Source organism: Melanotaenia boesemani, chromosome 20 (assembly GCF_017639745.1).
Source record: "Melanotaenia boesemani isolate fMelBoe1 chromosome 20, fMelBoe1.pri, whole genome shotgun sequence".
NCBI lineage: Eukaryota > Metazoa > Chordata > Actinopteri > Atheriniformes > Melanotaeniidae > Melanotaenia > Melanotaenia boesemani.
The window spans coordinates 1,210,214-1,237,706 of NC_055701.1; the positions used below are offsets into that span (position 1 = coordinate 1,210,214).

At 42.2% G+C, this 27,493-nt stretch overlaps 1 protein-coding gene across 9 annotated transcripts in view; it reads left to right on the forward strand.

The window, feature by feature from the left end:
- The window catches only part of nrxn3a (neurexin 3a), a 232,971-nt gene that overhangs the window by 131,889 nt on the left and 73,589 nt on the right, over positions 1-27,493 (forward strand). For 8 of the 9 annotated variants that reach the window (XR_006008733.1, XR_006008734.1, XM_041972295.1 and 5 more), the window contains exons 11-12: positions 19,476-19,679; positions 21,078-21,104. Coding sequence is in view for 7 of the 9 variants with exons in the window: in XM_041972295.1 (XP_041828229.1) it covers positions 19,476-19,679; positions 21,078-21,104 (231 nt within the window). In the remaining 2 variants the exon portion in view is untranslated. The remainder of the gene's footprint in view (positions 1-19,475; positions 19,680-21,077; positions 21,105-27,493) is intronic. The other variant, XM_041972294.1, reaches the window with a different exon arrangement.

The window sequence follows — 27,493 nt, forward strand, 5'->3', positions numbered from 1 at the left end:
GCTCCGGGTCTGCTGCTGAGGGCCCGGCCCAGGCCCTGGTCTGCCTCTGGCCTCCGTGGAGGCGTGGTCGCATTTGCATGATCTCACTCACCACTCTTCATCCCTGATCACTCCTCTTCCTCATGCTCTGCATGCTGACAGTCACTGAGTTGTCCAGTGGGTTTTTATACTAGGCGATAATTTTTTTTTTATTTTTCCTGTGAGTTAGTATCTGGTTGCTGTTATGTCTTTTTGATTTGATTTGATTATTTAAAAACTCTTAATGACTAGTTTTTTCTGTGTGTGTGTTTCTGCTTTTGTAAAAGTTGTAGGAAATTTTCTGGTGTGTTCATGTACAGGTGTAACAGTTTGTTGTCTGGTGATGGTGTGGATTGAAGGTCGTTTCCTTCTGTCTGTGATCTTTTTGTCTCCTTTCTTCTTTCCCTTTTGCTCTTTTTGCTATTTTCCATCTTTTTCTGTCCCCTCCGGTCAGGTCCAGCAAGATTACATAGATTCTGTGAGTCAAAGTAAATAAATAAATAAATGAATCAGATTATCAAGAGGAGCCTTACCCATAGGCCTCCCCTTGGCAGAGCAAATTTGTTCAGCATGATACAGCAACCACATTATCATTTTGCTGCTATGATGCTGGACAGGACAAGTTAAAAAATATATAAATAAATAAATAAATTATTTGTGGTTTACCTGTTTCGGGTGTTGGCCAGAGTCTTGCTGCCCATCGGCAGCGACCACAACTGAAGAGTTTCTCTCTTCTCAAAATAAAAACCGTCTGATGTCCATTTTTGACCGCTAATAATGACGCTCGAAATAACACCAGAGTTCAGATTAGGGATAAAACGCTGGGCTGTTAGCCAACATGGAGGATTCCCGCTTCCATAAAATTCCTCTGTGATTGGTCATATTGTACCTGTGTTGCATTCACATAAGCCAGGAAAATACAAAACTACCATCTTCTTTAATGTCATAAGGCGGCCGAGAGAATATAAATAAAATATAAATTATTCCTTCTGGGATGAAAAAACATTCGGGGCTTGATGTGAAATGTTCGGGGCTTGAGCCGGGCCAGGCCACGCCCCTGAGCTCAACTCACATTTGATATCGCCTAGATCTTTGCTGCTAATGGGATTAAACTGTGTCATGGTGTTTAAACTGGTTTTCATTGGACACAGTATATTTCCTGAACCTAATAGACATAACTGTGGCATCAAACCAGTCCGAAACACAGTTTTAAGTTCAGAAAGTTACGTACTGTATCTTTAAAACTTTAGTTTAATAGATTTTTAATGACATCTCACCTCATCTCTCATTGCGGACATCCTCCTCTGCCTCCTTCTTCCCACCATCCAACCGCATTCCTGCTTCTCCTTCCTCACGTCCCTTCCTTTAATCTCTCTCTCCTTATGACATGTATCAGATAAACTCAGATCTCATGGATGATTTCTGGAACTCCTCAACCAAACTCCTCTCCTGCCCCCCATCTTGGACTTTTTCCACCCTTTTGAAGCTGTAATTTTTCTTTTCTGACACTTTTAAGCATCATGTAAACAGAGATTCATGATTGAAAGTATTTTTTATGTGAATGAAACACCAGCCTGGAAGTTATGAGATGGTTCTTTCTGAGCTTCAGGGTTGGGATAACAGTTAAGATTCTTTATAAGAACCCTCTTACAGGTGCAGGAGGAAAGTGACTGATACAGCATACAGTCACATGAGCAATGAACATCCTCTTCATCATCTTACCACCGTCTGACTTTACTGCTGAGCTCACTGTAGACCTTTGAGAGATGTAAAGACTTTCTAATCCATCCACTGCTGACATCCATGTTTTATTTTCATATGTAAGTCTCCCTGTATCCTCCACATGGCCCTGCTTCTCGAAGGAATGCCTCCTCAAAGCTAAAATCTAAGAGAAAATGTTCACAGTTTCTCAGGACTCCTTGTTAACAGCTTATATTAAGCTTCTTGAGAAAACCAAAAGGTTTACTTTTAAAAGATGAAGTTGCAGCAGAACATGCTGGATTCTCTGCACTGTACCAGAAACTTTGCTTCACTCATGGCTTCTCCAGCTTTCTATTCTGCAGATTAAAGTGATGGTTCTGGAGTTGGATATGACAGATGATGTCAGAAGAAGCCACCCTCCTCTTCCTCAGATGGAAAGCTGGTCTGAAGCTATCAAAGTAACCATGACAGGGGAAGTTGGAAATTTGGATCCTTCTCTTGTCTCTGTTGTTCGTTCTTGATGATCATTTTGACAAGTGGGATGAGATTTTTGCAATAACTCTTTTTTTAGTTAGATTTTTTAAAATCCTTTTAGACTCATATCCTTTTACAATACTTTTAAATTTTTTAAATGCACCTTCTGGCGACCTTCATGGCCAAAAATGTCCCTGCACAAAAAAGAATCTGCTACAAAATGATCATATATCAAAATTTTTCACTTGAAAATTTTTCATTCACGATAAATCACTTAAACAACTTCAGACCTGCTCAAATCTGTCACTGTTATGGAGCTGTGGGACCACCAGGGGGCCCAATTTTTTATTTTGTGTTATTAATTTCTAATTTCTAAATCAACATTTAAAATCAGAAATTATTTTACACACAAACAAATAACTCTTGGGGCTCCCTGGTGGTCGAACAGCGCCACAATATAACTGATGAAAATACCAGAATGTCCTGCATCTGCCACTGATGTGAAACCAGCTGAATTCAGTGGAATCCTAAAAAATGTCAAATATCATGATTTGTCTTCCAAATGAAATGCTGACATTAAAGAAGGAGCAGGAAGTCAGTGGGACATTTCTGACCATGGAGGTCACCAAAGGGTGGTGAGTTTACAGAGGGAACGGGTTAATTCCTGGTGAAGGAAACATGAGTGGATTCACTTGGTAAAAGTTACATTCATTAAAATCGTAATATATAAGTAGAAAATTCAGCTGCCACACAGTTGCTGAGATGCAGGGGTGGGTCTGATGTGGGAAACCTATGAAAAGAAAGATCTTCATTTCCTGAAGTGGTTCTCTCAGTCTCAGGATGTCCTAGAAGAGACACTTAGGACAGTCTCTACAATATTAGCTCAAGTTAAAATGAGCTCAGCTGACGTGAGATTGGTTTCAGCAATCTATGTGTGAAACCAGAAAGCAGTTACAGCTTTTATCCCCCCATGATCTTTAAATTAACATCTGGTCAGCTAACAGAGAAGGACCTGAACCAGCCGAAGGAAAGAGGTTTCCATACCTTTAACCAGGTGATCTCTGAAATTCTGACATCATCTGACGCGACTCCTGATACCAACCAAAGCTTCTCATTAAATCCTTGGACCATCTCTCTTTTTGTAACTTCATGAGGAACGCTGAAGGAACCTCAGTTTCAGCATGTGAAAATGCAACAGACCCAAACCCACAACACACTATATTGCCAACCATATTGTGGGGTCGGTGGGCCCCGTAAAATGACTATGTTTGGTTGCGAACAGGTGATAGGCTGGCTGTCTGGCTTTCCTGAGCAGCTACCTGGCTGTGCCATCACCTGTCCGCGACTGGCTGGTTCTGTCATCACCCGTCTTGGGAAGCTCAGTCGTCTGATGTCCACCCGGAGCTCCACGATTCAAACAGACTGACGATCATTCAGGGCAGCTGTGATTGTTCAGAGCAGCCATTTAAAGTCTTTGGACTTGGGGTTGTGTGTTTTGCTGAACTCTGTACCAGGTTGACTCGTTTTGTGAAGGCTTTGAATGAGTCTTATGGGCTCGACACACGGGAGGCGACCAACAACAGCAACGGCAGCACTGCCGTGCATCGCGCTCTAAGATCGCTTTTCTCTAATAAAATTTGATTGGTTATGATATTGGTGGGGATTTGACATTTTCAAAACAATCCCTGACGTGACAAAGTATGACAGAGTCATAATATTTTCTGAATATTTTGCAGGAATTAACAGAAATCTTGCTGTTTAATATAAAAGAAAGACAACTCCTTGTTCATCCAAGTTTACAAAATAGGAAAGAGCATCGTGAATATCATCATTTGATGGACCTCAAGGCTGATCCAGATAAATCCAGAGCCTACGTTTTGACTAATTCACTCTGGCGCCACGCGGCTGCCTTTTATTAAGCTAAAACGATCCATTCTTCCATGTTAAAGTGTTTGCAGACTGCGCTGTCCAGCCTGCTCTCATTGGTCCGGCCATGAAGCCCCTCGCTGGTTGGCTGTAGTTCCAGGCGACAGCGACAAAAATTGAACATTTTCCTATTTTCTTGTGTCGTGTCGCAAGCATCGTGTGCACGTCTACATGAACAAGCGCAACATTTCACATGCACGAATGTCTTTTGTCGCTTGGCTGGAGGAGGACGGCGATTTTCGCCTCAATACGCAGGTTCCATAGGAAATGATGGAGGAGGAGCAACGTTGCCTCCCGTGTGTCCAGCCCATTAGGTGGACTGATTGGAGTCTTTTTGAGGCGTTGGCTTTGTCTGTAAGTTGTAAAGCGCTTTTGTTGGGATTGTTTGGATTTGAGTTTTTTGTCTTCTGTTTTCAGATTATGTTCTAATACGTTTAGTCCATTCTTTTTGTTTTTTATTAAACCTTTTACCTTAACAATTTCATTTCCTGTCTTTAATGTTGCCACCCCCATTAGAGCTGGGGTGTAACGCCGCACATCACCAGAAGCAATGCAGAGCATGGGATGCAGTGGTGTAGGGAATGCCGCCGCTGGACTCTGGATAAGTAGAGACCTGTTCTTTGGACGGACAAATGACGCTTCACCATCTGGCGGTCTGATGGAGGAGTCTGAATCTGGTGGTTGCCAGGACAACGGTACTGGTCTGAGTGCATTGAGCCAGGTGTAAAGTTTGGTGGAGGGGGGGTTATGGTTTGGGGTTGTTTTCCAGGAACTGGGCTTGGCTCCTTTGTTCCAGTGAAAGGAACTCTGAATGCTTTAGCATACCAAGAGATTCTGGACAATTCCATGCTCCCAGCTTTGTGGGAACAGTTTGGGAATGGCCTTTCCGGTTCCAACATGACTGTGTACCAGTGCACAAAGCAGGTCCATGAAGACCCGGATGAGGAGTTTGGTGTGGATGAACTTGATCGGCCTGACCTCAACCCGATAGAACACCTTTAGGATGAATTAGAGGCTGAGAGCCAGGCCTTCTGGTCCAACATCAGTGTCTGACCTCACACATGTGCTTCTGGGGGAACGGTCAGAAATTCCTATAAACACTCCTGATCCTGTGGAACGCCTTCCCAGAAGAGTTGCAGCTGTTGTAGCTGCAAAGGGTGGGCCATCGTAATATTGATTAGGAATGGGGTGCCTATAAAATTCATACGAGAGTGAAGGCAGGTGAGCCGGTACTTCAGGTGATATGGTGTACTTCCACCATAATGATGCTTTAAAGATGCAGCATGGCTGTTTTACCTCTGGACCACCTTTCATCAGGTTTTTCTCTCCTTCAGCCAGCCACTGAATAACTCATAACGCCTCATTTTTACTTCTGAATAGAGAAGTTTAGGGCATCAGTGGGTCAGTCTAATACAAGCTGTACATTTCACTTGGTAAAATATATTTTATTAAAATATTTCAGGATGATTATCAGAAGACATTATTTGCATCATCTATTTAGATGTTTGAAATCCAGCTTTTTATGCTTTTTATATGGGGATTAGTATTAACATTCCACCTTGGATGGTAGACTATCCACTGTTTTTATTAGAGAACTTTTCAGAAGATGATTTAGAAGCAGCTCTGAGACTTTGAGGTGAGGCTAAAAATAATTGGGTCAGACTGTGTTTGGATTCTTTTATCACTGGACACTCAAGCTGGAGGGAGAGTTACAGTTTTAAAAGATAAATCAGTGGATTTCGGTGAGGACTAGTGGAATCTAAGAGAAGTGAAGCTTCATAGCAGCCTTTCTGTCTCGCAGTGTGGATGTCGCTCGGCATCATGTGACCTGCCGCTTGCCGTACGCTCTGACTTCAACCAATTTGTTTGGTGAAATAAAGCTCCGATGACTGCAGACGTTCAGTAATGGAGCTGAGGATAAACTGCAGTTCATGATGATGTGAAGCGCTTCTGCTCACTCTAATTACCTCCATTTCCAGGACATAGACAGGCCCACTCCAAGATAATCAGGCGCACTTTAAGGTCAAGAAGCAGGAGGGTTAAGACACGTAAATATTAATAGCTCCTGCTTCTCTCTGCACCGAGTCCAGTTCTTTTTCTGTCAGAATGAAGACGTTAGTCTGACCATAAGGGTGGAAACGTACACAGGTTAATAATCATGTAGGTGTTGGTCCACAGAAAGGATAAAACCAGATGTCAGAACCGGCCCGAGCCTGTGTGAGGCCCTCAGCAGAGATATGTCTCGTTTGATATCACACAGTTAACCACTCAGTCGTCCCATCTGGCATTCGGCCCACCTTCCTCTCAAGGCTTTTCCTGTTTTAAAACAATGCTGGTGTCCAGCGTGGTGCAGCGGCTTCATGAGCAAAGAAGTAAATAATTCAATCAGCCGCTCATCAACTTTATCCACTGGCTGCCACGCAAATTCAGCAAAAGCTCCAGAAATCCAGAAACATGTAAACACAAACTGACCAATCACAAGGGAGTACTTCCGTGTAATCGGCTGCCAGCTGGGATGCACGTCAGGTGTGGAAGAGTTGCACGTCGCGCCTCCGCGGACCTACGCGGCGCCTACGGCGGTGATGGCGTAAACGACCTTACGCAGACGACCTGAGCATAAATCCGGCTGTTCGCCACGTTTCATTACACTTCAGTTTTTGCACAAAAGTCAAAAACCACAACACTCATTGAGTTTTTTTTTAAATGATCAGCCTCCATGTTTATAACAAAAAAAACACCTGTGTGATGGTTTGTTGATCTTTACAAAATCTTTAAAAACGGAAATTAAATCAGAATAAAAAACAACAGACTAGAATTAATTTCATGCTCTCATCTAATGTGTTGGCAGATTGACGCTACAGTAAAGAATTCTGCTTTAAAAATGGTTCATTGCTTTATAAACGGGGGACACACCCCTGAAGGTGGAATTATTGATGGAGATTTAATCAGGTGAGTCAGAAAGGCACCTGTAATCTGGAGGTGAATGCCCCATGGCTGCTGAGGCTATGAACGCTCTATGTCAGAACACAGCTGGCTTCTTTTCTTATTTAGATGTTTTGGAGGGACTTTGTCTCCTATTCATGAGGTTGTTGTAGCATGATTAAGAACAAGGTTTGTAGAACTTAACTGCATGTTACAGCTGTTATGATGTAGAGAATAAGCCAGAAGACGTGGGATGTTTTAGGATTCGGATGTGTGGACCTGTGCAGTTTGGTCTTGAACAGTGTTTGAGCAGCAGCAGCAGGCCAGCGCTGAGATGGAGGCAGGAACCAATTTGCATTTACAGTATATAGATCCCTGTGTTAAAATGAGACGAAAGTGTACAGTAGCCAGTTCTAAATATCTAAATATGAGATAAGTGGGGCTTTAATCAGGAGAGAAGCTTTCATTAGCAGACAATAAAACTTGTTTCAACCCTTAAACCTGCACCAGGTCTACCCGAGGTCCTCCTCCTCCTCCACCACCAGGAGCGGTGGTGTGTAGCTCTGTGGGGTAAATGTGATGGATAGATACCCTTTAGCTGATCTACGGAGGTTTTCTAGACATTTCTATCCCGTCCAGGAGGTTTACAATCCAGCCACTAAATGTAGTTTTATTCAGACTCTGTCTGGTGTAGTGACCTAGCACCATTTAACATTAATAATGTTTAAATAAAATATTAATTTTAATAATCAATATAAAATATTCATTGTTAATCTTAATATCCTTAAAACACCAAGTTTTTAGTTTCTGTTGTGTGTTTGTTTCAATAACAATATTTTTTCTCCTGAAAGCCAAGACTTGAGAGAACGATGAGATGAGAAAAGGTTTGGTCACTGTTGGTCTGTGTGTTATTTCTACAAAGTTCTGTTAGTAATAAATTCTGCTTTCTTCTTCTGGTCGACCTTTATGCTGCTACATCTATTCATACATTCATTTTACATCATTTACCTCCCAGTCTGACAGCTGTTACACACTGGTTTATACTGGGATTAAAAGCTGCTACAGACTGGTTTATACTGGGATTAAAAGCTGCTACACACTGGTTTATACTGGGATTAAAAGCTGCTACAGACTGGTTTATACTGGGATTATTAGCTGCTACAGATTGGTTTATACTAGGATTAAAAGCTGCTACAGACTGGTTTATACTGGGATTAAAAGCTGCTACAGACTGGTTTATACTGGGATTATTAGCTGCTACAGACTGGTTTATACTGGAATTAAAAGCTGCTACAGACTGGTTTATACTGGGATTATTAGCTGCTACAGACTGGTTTATACTGGGATTATTAGCTGCTACAGACTGGTTTATACTGGGATTAAAAGCTGCTACAGACTGGTTTATACTGGGATTAAAAGCTGCTACACACTGGTTTATACTGGGATTAAAAGCTGCTACAGACTGGTTTATACTGGGATTAAAAGCTGTTACACACTGGTTTATACTGGGATTAAAAACTGTTACACACTGGTTTATAATGGCATTAAAAGCTGTTACAGACTGGTTTATACTGGGATTAAAAACTGTTACACACTGGTTTATAATGGCATTAAAAGCTGTTACAGACTGGTTTATACTGGGATTAAAAGCTGCTACAGACTGGTTTATACTGGGATTAAAAGCTGCTACAGACTGGTTTATACTGGGATTAAAAACTGCTACAGACTGGTTTATACTGGGATTAAAAGCTGCTACAGACTGGTTTATACTGGGATTAAAAACTGCTACAGACTGGTTTATACTGGGATTAAAAGCTGTTACACACTGGTTTATACTGGGATTATTAGCTGCTACAGACTGGTTTATACTGGGATTAAAAGCTGCTACAGACTGGTTTATACTGTGATTAAAAGCTGTTACACACTGGTTTATACTGGGATTAAAAGCTGCTACAGACTGGTTTATACTGGGATTAAAAGCTTCTACAGACTGGTTTATACTGGGATTATTAGCTGCTACAGACTGGTTTATACTGGGATTAAAAGCTGTTACAGACTGGTTTATACTGGGATTATTAGCTGCTACAGACTGGTTTATACTGGGATTATTAGCTGCTACAGATTGGTTTATACTGGGATTAAAAGCTGCTACACACTGGTTTATACTGGGATTAAAAGCTGTTCCAGACTGGTTTATACTGGGATTATTAGCTGCTACAGACTGGTTTATACTGGGATTAAAAGCTTCTACAGACTGTTTTATACTGGGATTATTAGCTGCTACAGACTGGTTTATACTGGGATTAAAAGATGCTACAGACTGGTTTATACTGGGATTAAAAGCTGCTACAGACTGGTTTATACTGGGATTAAAAGCTTCTACAGACTGTTTTACACTGGGATTATTAGCTGCTACAGACTGGTTTATACTGGGATTAAAAGATGCTACAGACTGGTTTATACTGGGATTAAAAGCTGCTACACACTGGTTTATACTGGAATTAAAAGCTGTTACAGATTGGTTTATACTGGGATTAAAAGCTGCTACACACTGGTTTATACTGGGATTAAAAGCTGTTACAGACTGGTTTATACTGGGATTAAAAGCTTCTGCAGACTGGTTTACACTGGGATTAAAAGCTGCTACAGACTGGTTTATACTGGGATTAAAAGCTGCTACAGACTGTTTTATACTGGGATTAAAAGCTTCTACAGACTGGTTTATACTGGGATTAAAAGCTGCTACAGACTGGTTTATACTGGGATTAAAAGCTGTTACAGACTGGTTTATACTGGGATTATTAGCTGCTACAGACTGGTTTATACTGGGATTAAAACCTGTTACAGACTGGTTTATACTGGGATTAAAAGCTGCTACAGACTGGTTTCTACTGGGATTAAAAGCTGCTACAGACTGGTTTATATTGGGATTATTAGCTGCTACAGATTGGTTTATACTGGGATTAAAAGCTGCTACACACTGGTTTATATTGGGATTAAAAGCTGTTACAGACTGGTTTATACTGGGATTAAAAGCTTCTGCAGACTGGTTTATACTGGGATTAAAAGCTGCTACAGACTGGTTTATACTGGGATTATTAGCTGCTACAGATTGGTTTATACTAGGATTAAAAGCTGCTACAGACTGGTTTATACTGGGATTAAAAGCTGCTACAGACTGGTTTATACTGGGATTATTAGCTGCTACAGACTGGTTTATACTGGAATTAAAAGCTGCTACAGACTGGTTTATACTGGGATTATTAGCTGCTACAGACTGGTTTATACTGGGATTATTAGCTGCTACAGACTGGTTTATACTGGGATTAAAAGCTGCTACAGACTGGTTTATACTGGGATTAAAAGCTGCTACAGACTGGTTTATACTGGGATTATTAGCTGCTACAGATTGGTTTATACTGGGATTAAAAGCTGCTACACACTGGTTTATACTGGGATTAAAAGCTGTTACAGACTGGTTTATACTGGGATTATTAGCTGCTACAGACTGGTTTATACTGGGATTATTAGCTGCTACAGATTGGTTTATACTGGGATTAAAAGCTGCTACACACTGGTTTATACTGGGATTAAAAGCTGTTCCAGACTGGTTTATACTGGGATTATTAGCTGCTACAGACTGGTTTATACTGGGATTATTAGCTGCTACAGATTGGTTTATACTGGGATTAAAAGCTGCTACAGACTGGTTTATACTGGGATTAAAAGCTGCTACAGACTGGTTTATACTGGGATTAAAAGCTGCTACAGACTGGTTTATACTGGGATTAAAAGATGCTACAGACTGGTTTATACTGGGATTAAAAGATGCTACAGACTGGTTTATACTGGGATTAAAAGCTGCTACAGACTGGTTTATACTGGGATTAAAAGCTGCTACAGACTGTTTTATACTGGGATTAAAAGCTTCTACAGACTGGTTTATACTGGGATTAAAAGCTTCTGCAGAGTGGTTTATACTGGGATTAAAAGATGCTACAGACTGGTTTATACTGGGATTAAAAGCTGCTACACACTGGTTTATACTGGGATTAAAAGCTTCTACAGACTAGTTTATACTGGGATTAAAAGCTGTTACAGACTGGTTTATACTGGGATTAAAAGATGCCACAGACTGGTTTATACTGGGATTAAAAGCTGTTACAGACTGGTTCATACTGGGATTAAAAGCTTCTACAGACTGTTTTATACTGGGATTATTAGCTGCTACAGACTGGTTTATACTGGGATTAAAAGATGCTACAGACTGGTTTATACTGGGATTAAAAGCTGCTACAGACTGGTTTATACTGGGATTAAAAGCTTCTACAGACCGTTTTACACTGGGATTATTAGCTGCTACAGACTGGTTTATACTGGGATTAAAAGATGCTACAGACTGGTTTATACTGGGATTAAAAGCTGCTACACACTGGTTTATACTGGGATTAAAAGCTGTTACAGACTGGTTTATACTGGGATTAAAAACTGCTACAGATTGGTTTATACTGGGATTAAAAGCTGTTGCACACTGGTTTATACTGGGATTATTAGCTGCTACAGACTGGTTTATACTGGGATTAAAAGCTGCTACAGACTGGTTTATACTGTGATTAAAAGCTGTTACACACTGGTTTATACTGGGATTAAAAGCTGCTACAGACTGGTTTATACTGTGATTAAAAGCTGTTACACACTGGTTTATACTGGGATTAAAAGCTGCTACAGACTCGTTTATACTGGGATTAAAAGCTTCTGCAGACTGGTTTATACTGGGATTATTAGCTGCTACAGCCTGGTTTATACTGGGATTAAAAGCTGCTACACACTGGTTTATAATGGCATTAAAAGCTGTTACAGACTGGTTTATACTGGGATTAAAAGCTGCTACAGACTGGTTTATACTGGGATTATTAGCTGCTACAGATTGGTTTATACTGGGATTAAAAGCTGCTACAGACTGGTTTATACTGGGATTAAAAGCTGCTACAGACTGGTTTATACTGGGATTAAAAGCTGCTACACACTGGTTTATACTGGGATTAAAAGCTTCTGCAGACTGGTTTATACTGGGATTAAAAGCTGTTACAGACTGGTTTATACTGGGATTAAAAGCTTCTGCACACTGGTTTATACTGGGATTAAAAGATGCTACAGACTGGTTTATACTGGGATTAAAAGCTGCTACAGACTGGTTTATACTGGGATTAAAAGCTGCTACAGACTGGTTAATACTGGGATTATTAGCTGCTACAGATTGGTTTATACTGGGATTAAAAGCTGCTACAGACTGGTTTATACTGGGATTAAAAGCTGCTACAGACTGGTTTATACTGGGATTAAAAACTTCTGCAGACTGGTTTATACTGGGATTAAAAGATGCTACAGACTGGTTTATACTGGGATTAAAAGCTGCTACAGTCTGGTTTATACTGGGATTAAAAGCTGCTACAGACTGGTTTATACTGGGATTATTAGCTGCTACAGACTGGTTTATACTGGGATTAAAAGCTGCTACAGACTGGTTTATACTGGGATTAAAAGCTGCTACAGACTGGTTTATACTGGGATTATTAGCTGCTACAGATTGGTTTATACTGGGATTAAAAGCTGCTACACACTGGTTTATACTGGGATTAAAAGCTGTTACAGACTGGTTTATACTGGGATTATTAGCTGCTACAGACTGGTTTATACTGGGATTAAAAGCTGCTACACACTGGTTTATACTGGGATTAAAAGCTGTTCCAGACTGGTTTATACTGGGATTAAAAGCTGCTACAGATTGGTTTATACTGGGATTAAAAGCTGCTACACACTGGTTTATACTGGGATTAAAAGCTGTTCCAGACTGGTTTATACTGGGATTATTAGCTGCTACAGACTGGTTTATACTGGGATTAAAAGCTTCTACAGACTGTTTTATACTGGGATTATTAGCTGCTACAGACTGGTTTATACTGGGATTAAAAGATGCTACAGACTGGTTTATACTGGGATTAAAAGCTGCTACAGACTGGTTTATACTGGGATTAAAAGCTTCTACAGACTGTTTTACACTGGGATTATTAGCTGCTACAGACTGGTTTATACTGGGATTAAAAGATGCTACAGACTGGTTTATACTGGGATTAAAAGCTGCTACACACTGGTTTATACTGGGATTAAAAGCTGTTACAGACTGGTTTATACTGGGATTAAAAACTGCTACAGATTGGTTTATACTGGGATTAAAAGCTGTTACACACTGGTTTATACTGGGATTATTAGCTGCTACAGACTGGTTTATACTGGGATTAAAAGCTTCTGCAGACTGGTTTATACTGGGATTAAAAGCTGCTACAGACTGGTTTATACTGGGATTATTAGCTGCTACAGATTGGTTTATACTAGGATTAAAAGCTGCTACAGACTGGTTTATACTGGGATTAAAAGCTGCTACAGACTGGTTTATACTGGGTTTATTAGCTGCTACAGACTGGTTTATACTGGAATTAAAAGCTGCTACAGACTGGTTTATACTGGGATTATTAGCTGCTACAGACTGGTTTATACTGGGATTATTAGCTGCTACAGACTGGTTTATACTGGGATTAAAAGCTGCTACAGACTGGTTTATACTGGGATTATTAGCTACTACAGATTGGTTTATACTGGGATTAAAAGCTGCTACACACTGGTTTATACTGGGATTAAAAGCTGTTACAGACTGGTTTATACTGGGATTATTAGCTGCTACAGACTGGTTTATACTGGGATTATTAGCTGCTACAGATTGGTTTATACTGGGATTATTAGCTGCTACAGATTGGTTTATACTGCGATTAAAAGCTGCTACACACTGGTTTATACTGGGATTATTAGCTGCTACAGATTGGTTTATACTGCGATTAAAAGCTGCTACACACTGGTTTATACTGGGATTAAAAGCTGTTACAGACTGGTTTATACTGGGATTATTAGCTGCTACAGACTGGTTTATACTGGGATTATTAGCTGCTACAGATTGGTTTATACTGGGATTAAAAGCTGCTACAGACTGGTTTATACTGGGATTAAAAGCTGCTACAGACTGGTTTATACTGGGATTAAAAGCTGCTACAGACTGGTTTATACTGGGATTAAAAGCTGCTACAGACTGGTTTATACTGGGATTAAAAGATGCTACAGACTGGTTTATACTGGGATTAAAAGCTGCTACAGACTGTTTTATACTGGGATTAAAAGCTTCTACAGACTGGTTTATACTGGGATTAAAAGCTTCTGCAGAGTGGTTTATACTGGGATTAAAAGATGCTACAGACTGGTTTATACTGGGATTAAAAGCTGCTACAGACTGGTTTATACTGGGATTAAAAGCTTCTACAGACTGTTTTATACTGGGATTATTAGCTGCTACAGACTGGTTTATACTGGGATTAAAAGATGCTACAGACTGTTTTATACTGGGATTAAAAGCTTCTACAGACTGGTTTATACTGGGATTAAAAGCTTCTGCAGAGTGGTTTATACTGGGATTAAAAGATGCTACAGACTGGTTTATACTGGGATTAAAAGCTGCTACAGACTGGTTTATACTGGGATTAAAAGCTTCTACAGACTGTTTCATACTGGGATTATTAGCTGCTACAGACTGGTTTATACTGGGATTAAAAGATGCTACAGACTGGTTTATACTGGGATTAAAAGCTGCTACAGACTGGTTTATACTGGGATTAAAAGCTGCTACAGACTGGTTTATACTGGGATTAAAAGATGCTACAGACTGGTTTATACTGGGATTAAAAGCTGCTACAGACTGGTTTATACTGGGATTAAAAGCTGCTACAGACTGGTTTATACTGGGATTAAAAGCTTCTGCAGACTGGTTTATACTGGGATTAAAAGCTGCTACAGACTGGTTTATACTGGGATTAAAAGCTTCTACAGACTGGTTTATACTGGGATTATTAGCTGCTACAGACTGGTTTATACTGGGATTAAAAGATGCTACAGACTGGTTTATACTGGGATTAAAAGCTGCTACAGACTGGTTTATACTGGGATTAAAAGCTGCTACAGACTGGCTTATACTGGGATTAAAAGCTGCCACAGACTGGTTTATACTGGGATTAAAAGCTTTTGCAGACTGGTTTATACTGGGATTAAAAGCTGCCACAGACTGGTTTATAATGGGATTAAAAGCTGCTACAGACTGGTTTATACTGGGATTAAAAGCTGTTACAGACTGGTTTATACTGGGATTAAAAGCTGCTACAGACTGGTTTATACTGGGATTAAAAGCTGCTACAGACTGGTTTATACTGGGATTAAAAGCTGCTACAGACTGGTTTATACTGGGATTAAAAGCTGCTACAGACTGGTTTATACTGGGATTAAAAGCTGCTACAGACTGGTTTATACTGGGATTAAAAGCTGCTACAGACTGGTTTATACTGGGATTAAAAGCTTCAGCTTTTACTGGTTCAGATTAAATAAATAAATAAATAAATAATTAAATAAATAAATAAATACCAGCTGTTCTACTAAGTAACAAATTTGAGACTTTTTCTTTTTACTGTACAGAGGACATCAAGCCTTCTTGATGCTGCTCTTTGGTTCGGTTCTGACCCGGAAACATCCACCAGCCACGTCGTTTGGGAAGCACTGACACCGTCTCTCCTGCAGCTCGTTCCACTCCGACCCTGCTGCATCCACGTGTCAGTGTTCAAGTCTGACAGCTCAGATCAAACTAATGAGAGCTGAAATAGCTTTTATTACTGTACCTGTGTAATGTGACACCTTGTTCATGATGAATCAGCCCCCCACCCCTACCCCTCCTCTGACCAAACACAGCCATTGTTTTCATGTGTACTCCCATACGTTTAGCATGTGCACAAAAAGTATATTTATTAAATCAGAACAAAATATGATACAGTGTAAGTATCTGGATAGTATACTCTACTCTAAAATGTGCTTTTCTGCACAACTTGCATATTAAATATAGAAGCTGTTGCTTTAACTGTTTATCCAGTATTATTTTATAGCATCCCCACGAAAACATTGTTATACTCTAAAATCTTCTAAATGTGACCAAAACCACACAAACACACATCTGTGCAAACATTTAAAAAAAGCATTGTTATCATCTTATAAAGAGACTTTCCAAAGGTTTGATAGACCTGTACAGAAAAACGTGAATATCCCTGTGTGTGTGTGTGTGTGTGTGTGTATGTGTGTGTGTGTGTGTGTGTGTGTGTGTGTGCGTGTGTGTGTGTGTGTGTGGACTGCGGCCTCTAGTGGTCATGAAGGTAACTGCATGTGGTGGAGAAAAATGGCAGCTGTGTTGTAAGAGTTTGTGTTGTAATTTTAGTTGATCTTCTAATGCTGAAAAAAAAACGTTCCGGCCCAAAGCCAGCCAGAACAAGACCAAGTTTCACTGTGACCGGTTGTTTTTATGTGTAACCATGGCAACCTGCTTTAGGAAAGCATGCAGAGATTTTAAGCAATGCTTTCGTAACTTGGGGATTGGACACCCGTAATGGGTCATAAAAAAAACAGTCCAGGGTCTCTTCTTGTTAAAAATGTCCGTCTTTGGAGGTGGATGTAAGCATGTTACCATGGCAATGGCTTCACCAGCTTCCTGTTCAGAAGCTGGTCCTCACATAAAAAAGTCTTATATACCTGGATGTACTCTGAGCTCCCAACACTCTTTTGTCCGTCCCCAAAGTCCATGAAAGTCCAGCCGGTGAGAGCGGCTTTTCGTTTCACGGCCGGGTCTGTCCCTGGACATGAGACAGAGATGATCTGTTGATGGTTTGAAAGCATTGCTACAGACCCACCTGGTTACCGTCCACTTAGTCTTGACTGGTGTTGTTTAGTTGTATTATATTATTACTTAACTGTAATCTGATTTCTTTAACTTTTTTTGTTCATTGAGTTTGACTTTTTTTATTTTTGTTGCATGACACAAAAGTCATCATGATAAATATGATGAATAGTGTCCCTGGAGATGATGGGTGCTTGTAAAACAAACTTTAGTTGTGTTTCAGCCCAACCAGGAGGACAGCGTTTTAGTCCAGTACTGTTACTGACATCTCAGCCCATCAGGCCAGCTGTTCTTCCTCCTGATGGGGACTTAACTGATGTCTAGGACATTTATCAGGAGATGTATGAATGTTTTGGTTGTACCTTTTTATTTTTACTGCCCTGAAACTTGAAGTTGTCCATTGATGATTCAGGGCAGAAATCCTCATTTATGGTTAATTTAGCTAAAGACATAAAAACATGTTAGAGAGGTTATAAAGAAGATGAGGTTCCAGATGAAAAGGCTTGTTACTGTTGTTGGTGGTGAACTGTATTTTAGGTTTAGAAACGTTCCTAAAATGAGCCAGTGGATGTAAGCAAAACAAGAATTTCCCTGCTGTTAATAAGAAATTACTTCAAACTCCATCAGTTGGACCAAAATTCATCCAAAGTCAGTTGTTGAGGAAGCAGCGCCGAGATCTTAATGTGGCTGCGGTTGTGACCACTGTTACCACGGAGTGGTCACGACCACTGCCAGAAGAGCTGCTCACCGGCTGCCACCCCCGAGGAAAGAAGCTCCTCCTGAGTCTCTCTGAGTTCGCCTTCATGACCCTCAGACGGCGGTCAAAGCGCCGCCTCTCCACCACACCGTTGTTAGGATGATGAGGGTCTCCATGATCCTGTTCCTCTGGCTGCTGGTCTCCTCATGAAGATGTCCTGGAGGGGGGAGGGTGGTACCATGGTACGCTCTGCTGACCTCAGCACCCTCTGCAGGGCCCCTCCTGACCAGACCAGTCCTGGTCCCGTACCACTGGGTGGTGTTACCAGAACTCTCTCCACCACTCCAGTGTAGAAGATCCTCATGATCCTCAGAGAGACTCTGAACTTCCTCAGGTGTCGCTGCTTCGCCTTCTTTACCTGGCTGTCTTTGGGCAGAGTCCAGGATAGATCCTCGGTGATGTGCAGAGTCCAGGTACTGGAACCTGCACCCCCTCTCCACCAGAGTCCCATTAATCCTCAGAGGGTGTAGTTCCTCTGCTGGCTCCTCCCATAGTCAGTAATCATCTCCTTAGTTGTGTCTACATTTAGCAGAAGGGTGTTAGCATGACACCACTCTGCCAGGTTCTCCACCTCCCCTGTCTCCGCCCACTCATCATCGTTGTTGATGCAACCAGCTGCCACAGTGTCGTCCATGAGCTTCACTCTGGAGCTGGAGTTGTCCGTGGCTACAGGGAGAAGAGCAGAGGGTTGCAACCTTTACTAACCCTTCTGAAAGCGGAAGCAGGCGGCATGCAGCTGTTCACACAGTGGCTGCGACCATTCTTAACAGCGTTCATGACCACAACCACTTCAAGATCTCTGCTTCACTTCCTCGAGCGCCGCTGGCCTTCAGATTATGGATGTTTCCTGCTGCTGGACGTGAATCAGATTAATGTGGCAGCTTGCTTGGACAGAACTTAACAAGCTGTTCAGGAGAAGCTTGTAATTTGAATCAGGTGTGTGAGCAGGAAACATCTAAAACCTGCAGGATGGGGGTCCTATAGGACTGGAGCTAGACATCCCTGACTTAGACCCACACTTTCCCCCTAGGAACACATCACCCCTTTGGTTTATTAATGAATGTATTAACACTTCCTGTTCCCAGACTGGATGTGGACAGATGAACTCTGACTCCATCTAATCCAGTAAAGTGTCTTTAATTTTCTATAGCTGATTTATTTCTTATGTCTTCAGACATTTAGTTTTGTCATAAGCCTGCCTGACATGTTTCCATGGTCATCTTCCGTCTTCATCAGATGTTTCACAGGATGGTGTGAGACGTGTACAATCAGCTGATATTCATTCACCTGTCTCCATCTAGTGGTCATTTTATTGAACTACACTTCCCACATCATGTAGCTGAACTGTGCAAAAGGACATTTAGAGGACACATAGTGCCTCAACATGTTATTAGATCATTTATCACTGGAAGTTATTGTGACAGGAAAATAATTACAACTGACTGATGTCAAGAGAAAGAAAGAAAGAAAACAAAAGCTTTTCAGCTCTGGACCACATGAAGGGACAAAGACTGGGCAGCCGTTTGGAGCTGCCATGTTAGAAATGTGGGAATCTGGAGTGGTATCTAAAAATAATCTTTTTAGCAGCTTAATCCTTTATTTATTTATTTAAAGACAGTTTAACATATGATGCAGGAGTGGACTCGCTGCTTCTCCCTGTGGCGGCTCACTCCTCAGTTTTAAATACACATCGTCACAGCACTCCTATATATATATATATATATATATATATATATATATATATATATATATATACATATATGATAATGACTTGGAGTTTTAAGTGTTAAAATTAAAAGCAGCAAAAACATGAAACCTGTTCCAGATTTGAGTAGACGGTATCTGAACTTCTCTGCCTTCCTCACCCAGAGGCCTCCATCCTCTCCTACGACGGCAGCATGTACATGAAGGTGGTGATGCCGACCATCATGCACACCGAGGCGGAGGACGTCTCTCTGCGTTTTCGCTCCCAGCGAGCTTACGGCCTCCTCATGGCCACCACCTCCCGAGACTCGGCCGACACGCTCCGGCTGGAGTTGGACGGCAGTCGCATCAAACTCACAGTCAACTTAGGTATCGTATGCCACCTCCTCCCCATCCGCCTCCACACCTCCACCTCCACCCTGAGATGGTTCACTGCTGAGCGGTAACGTCTCCGAACCTCCTGTCTTTTTGTCTCTCCATCTGTCCCTCATCCTCTGATCTCTGAGGTTTCCACCAGCTCTAGTTTGAGCTCTCTGCATGGGCACAAATGTGGCACATTAATGTTAACTTTGATTGTTTGGCTCAAAACTGGAAACAGAAAAGCTCATCCCCTGCAAAATGAGTAGAATGTAGACTCTAAACTGGTCTGTTGGTGTTGAAGCAGTGACTCCCACAGAGAATATCTGTCTCTCTGACCTCAGTTTTGTGTTGATTCCCATCCTCCTTCAGTGTTTTTCATTTGCTGATGGCGTTATCTTTAATGGAACTGTGTGCTTTCTCAGCATCTTGTTTATTTATTTGTCTGTCAGCTTCATTTCCCATCATGCTTTGTCAAAAGATGGTATTCACCCCTTCAAAGGCCTTAAGCCTGCGGCCCGTAAGGTGAACAGCCCGAGAACAGAGCCCAGCAAAACCTGCAGCTGGCTGCGACCCCACATGCCTCCAAACTTTTAACCTGTAAAACACAAAGCTTCTTTATGCAGAACGTTCAGTACATGTGATAGCGAACAGGTTTTAGCTGCTGTACAGATGTTTAGATCCTCCACTTATGGAACGTAAGAAACACGTCAATCGAAGTGAAAATATTTCCCTCTAATTGGTGTTTGTGCTTCTTAGTCCGAGTTCCCCTGAGGGATTTTCTGAGTGCTGAAGCGTGAATCTTTTGGAGATTTAGCTCAGACGTAGCGTGCCGGGTGGGGATCCGGTGCCTCTGCACGGTGCTGGTGCTGACTGGATCGCGGCTGTTTGCTCCCACTTTTCTGTTGCGGTTGACGACACATGAAACCACCAGCCACATGGTGACCGGCCCACACGGCTGCGCTGGCCTCCAGTCTGAGCTTAAAACCAAATCTAACTGGAAATAATTGGACCTTTTAAGAGATTTGTGGCTCTGAAATAGAAACTGCATCCACCTTTAAAAACTTTGACTTTTCTCACGTGAAAACTTGAATCTAAAGTCAGATGGTCAGCGTTGGGTTGGAAAAGCCATGTTGCTGGTACCACAAGTGGCCATTTTACTAATAATGCATCTCCTAAACAGTAAAGTTTAAACTCTAAAGAGAATAATTCCAGTCCTGTTTTTATACTCTGTGATGTAAAGTTAATTTTCTCTGAAATATTTGGCCTAAAGATAATTAAGAAAGGAATGAAATGGCCGCTGTCCTGCATGTGTACGTCCCCGGAAGGGTGGACTTTTTGTTTTTGGATGTCTGCAGCAGTAACCTTGAAGGATGCAATTTCATCTGTCATTTATTCTTCCCCATCTAGACTGTATCAGGATAAACTGTAACTCCAGTAAGTTAACACTCAAGTTTCATTTTGCTCTCTATGTTGATGGTTTGTTGTTGATGTTTTTCTTTTTACTTTTTTTTTTTTTTATGAAGATTTTTTCTCTAAATGTTGGTCCTACACCGACTTCAGCTTCCTCTTAACACGGAAATTTGGAGAAGTTTGATCTGAAAAAATAGAGCCAAGTGGAGATAAATGTGATGGTGACCTCTGACCTCCGGTTTCTGCTCATGCGCTTGTTTACTCTTTTGATTTTTTTCTTGATAAATTATCATTCTGACACATTTAATATGGAATATGATATTAATGTGCATTAAAATGTTTTTATTTAACTTTTTTACAATGTTTTAGGTAAAAGTAACAGTAATTTTAACTTTTACTTGGAAAGCTACTAACATTTATGATTTATAATATCAGGACACATCAAGTCCAGAAGGACAGTTGGAGTAAAACATATTCATTCTACAACCCAAAGACAAAAAAGGGAAAAAATGGGACAGTAAAATGTAAATGAAAACAGAAGCAGAGACGTTTCACCATGTGATGAAATTATGAGCTGACAGTGAATCTGATGGAAAAAGTTGAAACAGGAGCAACAAAAGGCTGGAAAAGTACCTGGTACAAACCAGAAACACCTGGAGGAGCATTGGACAACTAACCAGGTTACCTGGCAACAGGTCAGTAACATGACTGGGTATAAAAGGAGCATTTCAGAGAGGCAGAGTCTCTCAGACAGAAAGATGGACAGAGCTTCACCAATCTGAGACAAACTGGATCCAAAACTGTGGAACAATTTCAGAAAAATGTTCCTCAGACTTTGAAGATCCTCCATCTACAGTGTAGAATATCATCAGAAGATTCAGAGAATCAGAAGGAATCTCTGTGTGCTGGGACAAGGCTGGATGCTGGTGATCTTCTGCATTAAAAGCAGACATGATTCTCTACTGGAAACCACTGCATGGACTCAGGAAGACTTCCAGAAACCACTGTCAGTGAACACAGTTCACCCTGAAACCCACAAATGCAGGTTAAAGCTCCATCATGCAGAGAAGAAGCCAGATGTGAACAGGACCAGCACCATCTTCTCTGGACCAAAGGATATGGACGGCGTGTCCTGCAGACTAAAGAGGAGACGGAGCATCCAGCTTGTTATCAGTGGACAGGTGAAAAGCTGCATCTCTGATGGGATGGGGTGCCTATGGCGTGGGCAACTTCCACATCCACTAAGAAAGAAAATGTTAAAAATGATTGGGGTCATACAGAAAATACATTTTTAACACAGATCAGTGGACAAATATTAAAATACATTGACTCTGCTGACCACATGTCTCTGCATCAGATTCACAACCAGCTCTTATTTTCCATCGAATGGTAGAAATGTTCCAACATTTGAGAGTTTTTCTATGTTTTACTTTAAATAAAATAGTTTATGTAATATGACTCATCCCATCCTGTTATTTACGAGGCTGTAGCTGGAGAAAACTGTGGTTTTAGGACCTGAGAAACTGAATCAAATCAAATTTTATTTATAAAGCACTTTTCATACATCAAGCAGCACAAAAAACATTTTTTAAAAAATAAAGAGAAAAATGAATAAATAATAATAAAAAAAAAAATCAACCTTCAAACATTAATAACTAAAAGTACACAGTATAAAAATACACATAGGAGTTCATATCAGGGCCCGTAATGGTGAAACGAGGCCCATCAGGTGGGCTGTTCCCCTGAAACGGGGCCTTACCGTACAAGAATCCTGAACACACCCTGAATTAGAGCAAAAGATCTTTCACTTAAGTTTGTTTGAAGTCCTCGGCATCTGGGATGCTCCTAACTTCCCCAACGTGGCTGAATCCCACCAGCTGGACCCTGAAAGCAGCTCTGGTTCAGCTTCATTAGCAGACCATCAAATGAAAAGACAACTCTAAAGAAATGAAAGTTACAAATTTATTATACAATTTCATATGTATGAATATGGATGGATGGGCGACCTGACCAGGGTGCACCTGCCTCTCGCCTTTTATCTGCTGGAATAGGCTCCACTCCTACGCAACCTTGAATTGGAATAAGCGGTATAGGAAATGGGTGGATGAATATGGACAATAATCACTTTAGTTGTTTTAAAATGAAGTGAGTGATGGACCCATCAGTACACGGAGTGTTCAAACAGAAACTAGCTGGGTTTTGTACATAAACACAAACGTTTCCAGACGCCAGATGTTTAAAGCTGAATTCTGGAGAAAAGCTGATAAAATGATGCAACAACTTGATTTAAAATGTGACTTTAAATGTGGGGGCTGCATCTTTTCTATAGAATGACTCTCAGCTGATGTGAGAATAATGAGTTTTAACTGAGTGTATGAATTAATCAGTCTGGTTTTAGGACAAACCTCAGTACTGACACAATCACAGATCTAACATGGACTCACAGAAGCTTCCAGTCCTGGCTCTATCCGATCTAGAGTAAATCCTCACATTTTATTAAACAAAAAAGTCTGCTTGGCGTCTCTGGTACTATTAACTTGTTTTACTCCAATCTCATGGTTAAACAGTTTTTTATAAGTATGGATACAAGTTCCACTGGAGTCCATGAAATCGAATGTGGGGTTCCCCAAGGATCAGTTTTAGGACCAATGCTTTTTAATCTGCATTTTTCCACTTGGATGTCATCAGGAGAAACAGTGTTGGTTTTTACATCTATGCTGACGATCCACAACTTTACATCATTGTGTCTTCTGGTGATCTGGAGCCAGTTAATGCCCTTTTAAAACTGTATTTTAGATATAAAGCCAAGCCAAAGTCAGCTTTATTGTCAATTGTGCAGCATACAGGACATGCACATAAGTGAAATTATGGTTCTCTCAGACCTTGGTGCATGAAATACAAGAATGTAAGCCAATAAACAAAACAAACAAAACAAATGCTACCACTGAGTAAATAAAACAAGATAATAAACAGGTAAGGCAAAATACAGTCAGTGCAATATATGTTTATGGTTATAGTGGAAAATAAAGAATATGAGTTTGCTTATGTTCTGGTTAAAGTGATGAAAGTGGCTGTGTGCTTGTTCGTGAGGGTGTAAAAAGTCCAAGTGTTGACGGGGGGTGTCAAGGCTCATTTCCACCGGGTGCTTGTGCACCACATCACTGCTGCACCACGGCCTCCGCTGCTAACCGTGGCTGCTTTAGTCAACGGTTTGGTCCACACCGGGTGCGCCACACTACGTGATAAAAGCCTCCCAGAAGTGCCTTGTCACGCCGCTAAATGGAGCACACACCCAGAATGTGTCTAACTCTGCAGTTCAGATAGGGGTAGACAGGAAATCAGTCGCGGGAGCAGTGTAAAAGTTTCCGGTAATTTTTAAAATAAAAGCCCCTATGCAGATTTGCTCTGCTGAACCATGACAACATTACGTCAATAACCAGTCAGGGTGTCTCAGTGTTTTTTCTTTCATCATGGATGACAAAATGTTTATTGTGGAAATTCTCCTGTGATTTTGTGATCTCGTGAATCCAGCTAGGTGGACTGCACTAGCGGGCGCTCCACACCTGACACGCTCCCAGTGAGGATTGACGCGTCACGGAGGTCGGAACGAAACCATAGTGCAGCTGTAACGCAGTGAACACACATCCGGTGGACATGATGTATCAGAGTCCAGGTGTGTGTATGTGCAGAGCAGGAAGAGACCTCAGCATCCTGACAACCTGGTGGCCCAAGCTGTCCCTCAGTCTGCTGGTCCTGGTCCTGGTCCTGGTCCTGGTCCGCAGGCTCCACAGTTTCCTTTCTGATGGCAGCAGGCTGAAGAAGCTGTGTGGCAGGTGGGCGGGGCCTCTCTCCATGCAGATGGCTTTACGGGTGAGGAGAGGTGGAGATGTTCGCAGGGATACCGACGATCTTCTCAGCTGCTCTCACGATGCGTTGGAGGGTCTTCCTGCAGGACGTGGAGCAGGCGCCGTACCACACAGTGATGCTGCTGGTCAGGACGCTCTCCATGGTTCCTCTGTAGAAGGTGCACATGATAGGGGCGGGGCTCTAGCTTTCCTCAGGTTGCAGAAGAAGTAGAGGCGCTGGTTGGCTTTCTGGGCCAGTGATGTGGTGGTGATGGTGCTGGTCACTCTCTCCACCGTAGCACCATTGATGGTCAGAGGTGCATGCTGGGGGGACGTCCTCCTGAAGTCCACAACCATCTCCTTCGTCTTCTCCACGTTTAGAGAGATTGTTGTGTTCCCATCACAAGGCCTGGTGGTCCACCTCGCTCCTGTAGTCTGAATCATCCTCGTTGCTGATGAGACCCACCAGTCGTGTCATCTGCAGTCTTGATGAGCAGGTTGGAGCTGTGTGACGGTGTGGGGCTCAGGAGGCTCAGCACACATCCTTGAGGGACCCTGTGTTCAGTGTGGTGATGCTGGATGTGTTCCTGCCAACCTCAACTGCCTGTGGTCACCCAGTCAGGAAGTCCACCAGCCAGTTGCACAGTGAGGTGTTAATTCCCAGCTGGTCCAGTTTCAGAATGAGCTGTTGGGGGACGATTGTGTTGAATGCTGAACTGAAGTCTATGAACAGGATTATGACATAAGAGTCTTCTGTGTCCAGATGTGTGAGGGCTGTGTGGAGGACAGTGGAAATGTGATCGTCGGTCGAGCGGGTGGACCGATATGCAAACTGGAAGCGGTTGGGAGGACAGACTTTGTGTGTCTGTTCGAAGCACTTCATAAGAACGGGAGTGAGAGCTACTGGACGGTAGTCATGGAAACAGGAGGGCAACAACTTCTTAGGGACAGGGGTGATGGTGGAGGTTTTAAGGCACGTGGGGACGACAGCCTGGCTCAGCCAGATGTTGAAGATGAACGTGAAGACATCCGTGAGCTCCCCAGCAGTCCCTCAGCACACGACCAGGTATGTTATCAGGACCAGAAGCTTTGCAAGCATTGATCCTGCGACAATGTCAGCACCTGTTCTCCAGGAGTGGGTGGAGACTTCTGTGCATGTAGCTCATTTAGCAGAGAGGTGGTGCTGTCAGGTCTGTACGGGGGCTTGTAATCCACGATGGTCCCTCCCCACAGGCTCTGTGTGTCTCTGCTGTCTGTGAAGTGATGAGCTTTCCTCCTGGAGTCCTGCTTCTTGACTTCTCTGATGCTGACTGACCGGTTGGTCCTCGCTGTCCTCAGGCCCTCTCATCTCCTGCTCTGGAGATAGCGTTCCCAGCCTTCAGCAGCCTCTGGACCTCCTCGGTCAGCCTTGGCTTCTGAGTGGCCAGGACAGTGATGGTCTTGAGTACTGTAACATCATCAGTGTACCTGGTGATGTAGGCAGTGACGACATCTGTGTTCTCCTGCAGGTCTGTGTTGTTGTTGCAGGGGGCGCCCTGTTTAAACACACTCCAGTCTGTGGTGTTAAACCAGTCCTGAAGTACCTCCAGGGACCCTTCCGACCACAGATGTACCTCTTTGAGAACTGGGTTGGTGACTTTAACAGTGGTCTGTATGCTGGTGTTAGCATGACAGTGATGTGGTCAAAGGCACCGAGGTGTGGGAGGGCCTCATAAGCTCCTCTCTGGGTGGTGTAAACCTGGTCTATGTGTTGTTTCCATGTGTTGTCTGTGTGTTTGTGTAGTTTTAGAAACACACTTTTTGAGTCTGCGTGGTTGAAATCCCCAGCCAAGATGAGTAAAGCATCAGGGTGGGTTGTCTGCTGCTCCCTGATGTGTTGATGCAGTTCATTCAGTGCTTTACTCTTGTTTCTACTGGCTCTAGGAGGAAAGTCAACAGCAACGAGCAGTATAGCTGTAAACTTCCTCGGAGGGTAGAATGTTTGGCATTTAGTGACCGTAAACTCCACTGAAAGTGAGCCGTGTTTGCAGACCACAGCAGCGTCGCAGCACCAGGCATCGTTGATGTAAACACAGAGTCCTCTGCTGCTGTCTTCCTTCCTCAGCGAGGACTCTGTCTGCCCGATAGCAGGGTAGCCGCTCCATCGAGGACCACGCCTCGATCCGTGTTATTGAACCAAGTTTCCGTGAACAAATAAACACAGTCGACGTCGATCAGAAACTCACGACTTTATGTGTGCTGAAAGATGGGTAGATGCAACGGAGATGTACATAAATACGGCGACTCACATGATGAAAAACACCGCCTCATTCGGAGAGACAGAGCTGCAGGGCATGCACGCGCCGCCGTGGTTGTAAGCCGTGGATGGCGGAGAATTTCCTACAGCTTCACCAGGACAACACCGAAGTTTTAATCATCGGCCCTGAAGACAACAGAAAGATCATTTCATCCGAAACTGAAAACTTTAAATATTCTCAGTGTGTGAGAAATGAGGTGATTACATGAAAAGGTTTTCATCTTGTAGGAAACTGAGATCCAGATTCCAGCTGGTTGATAATTCCGGGTCTT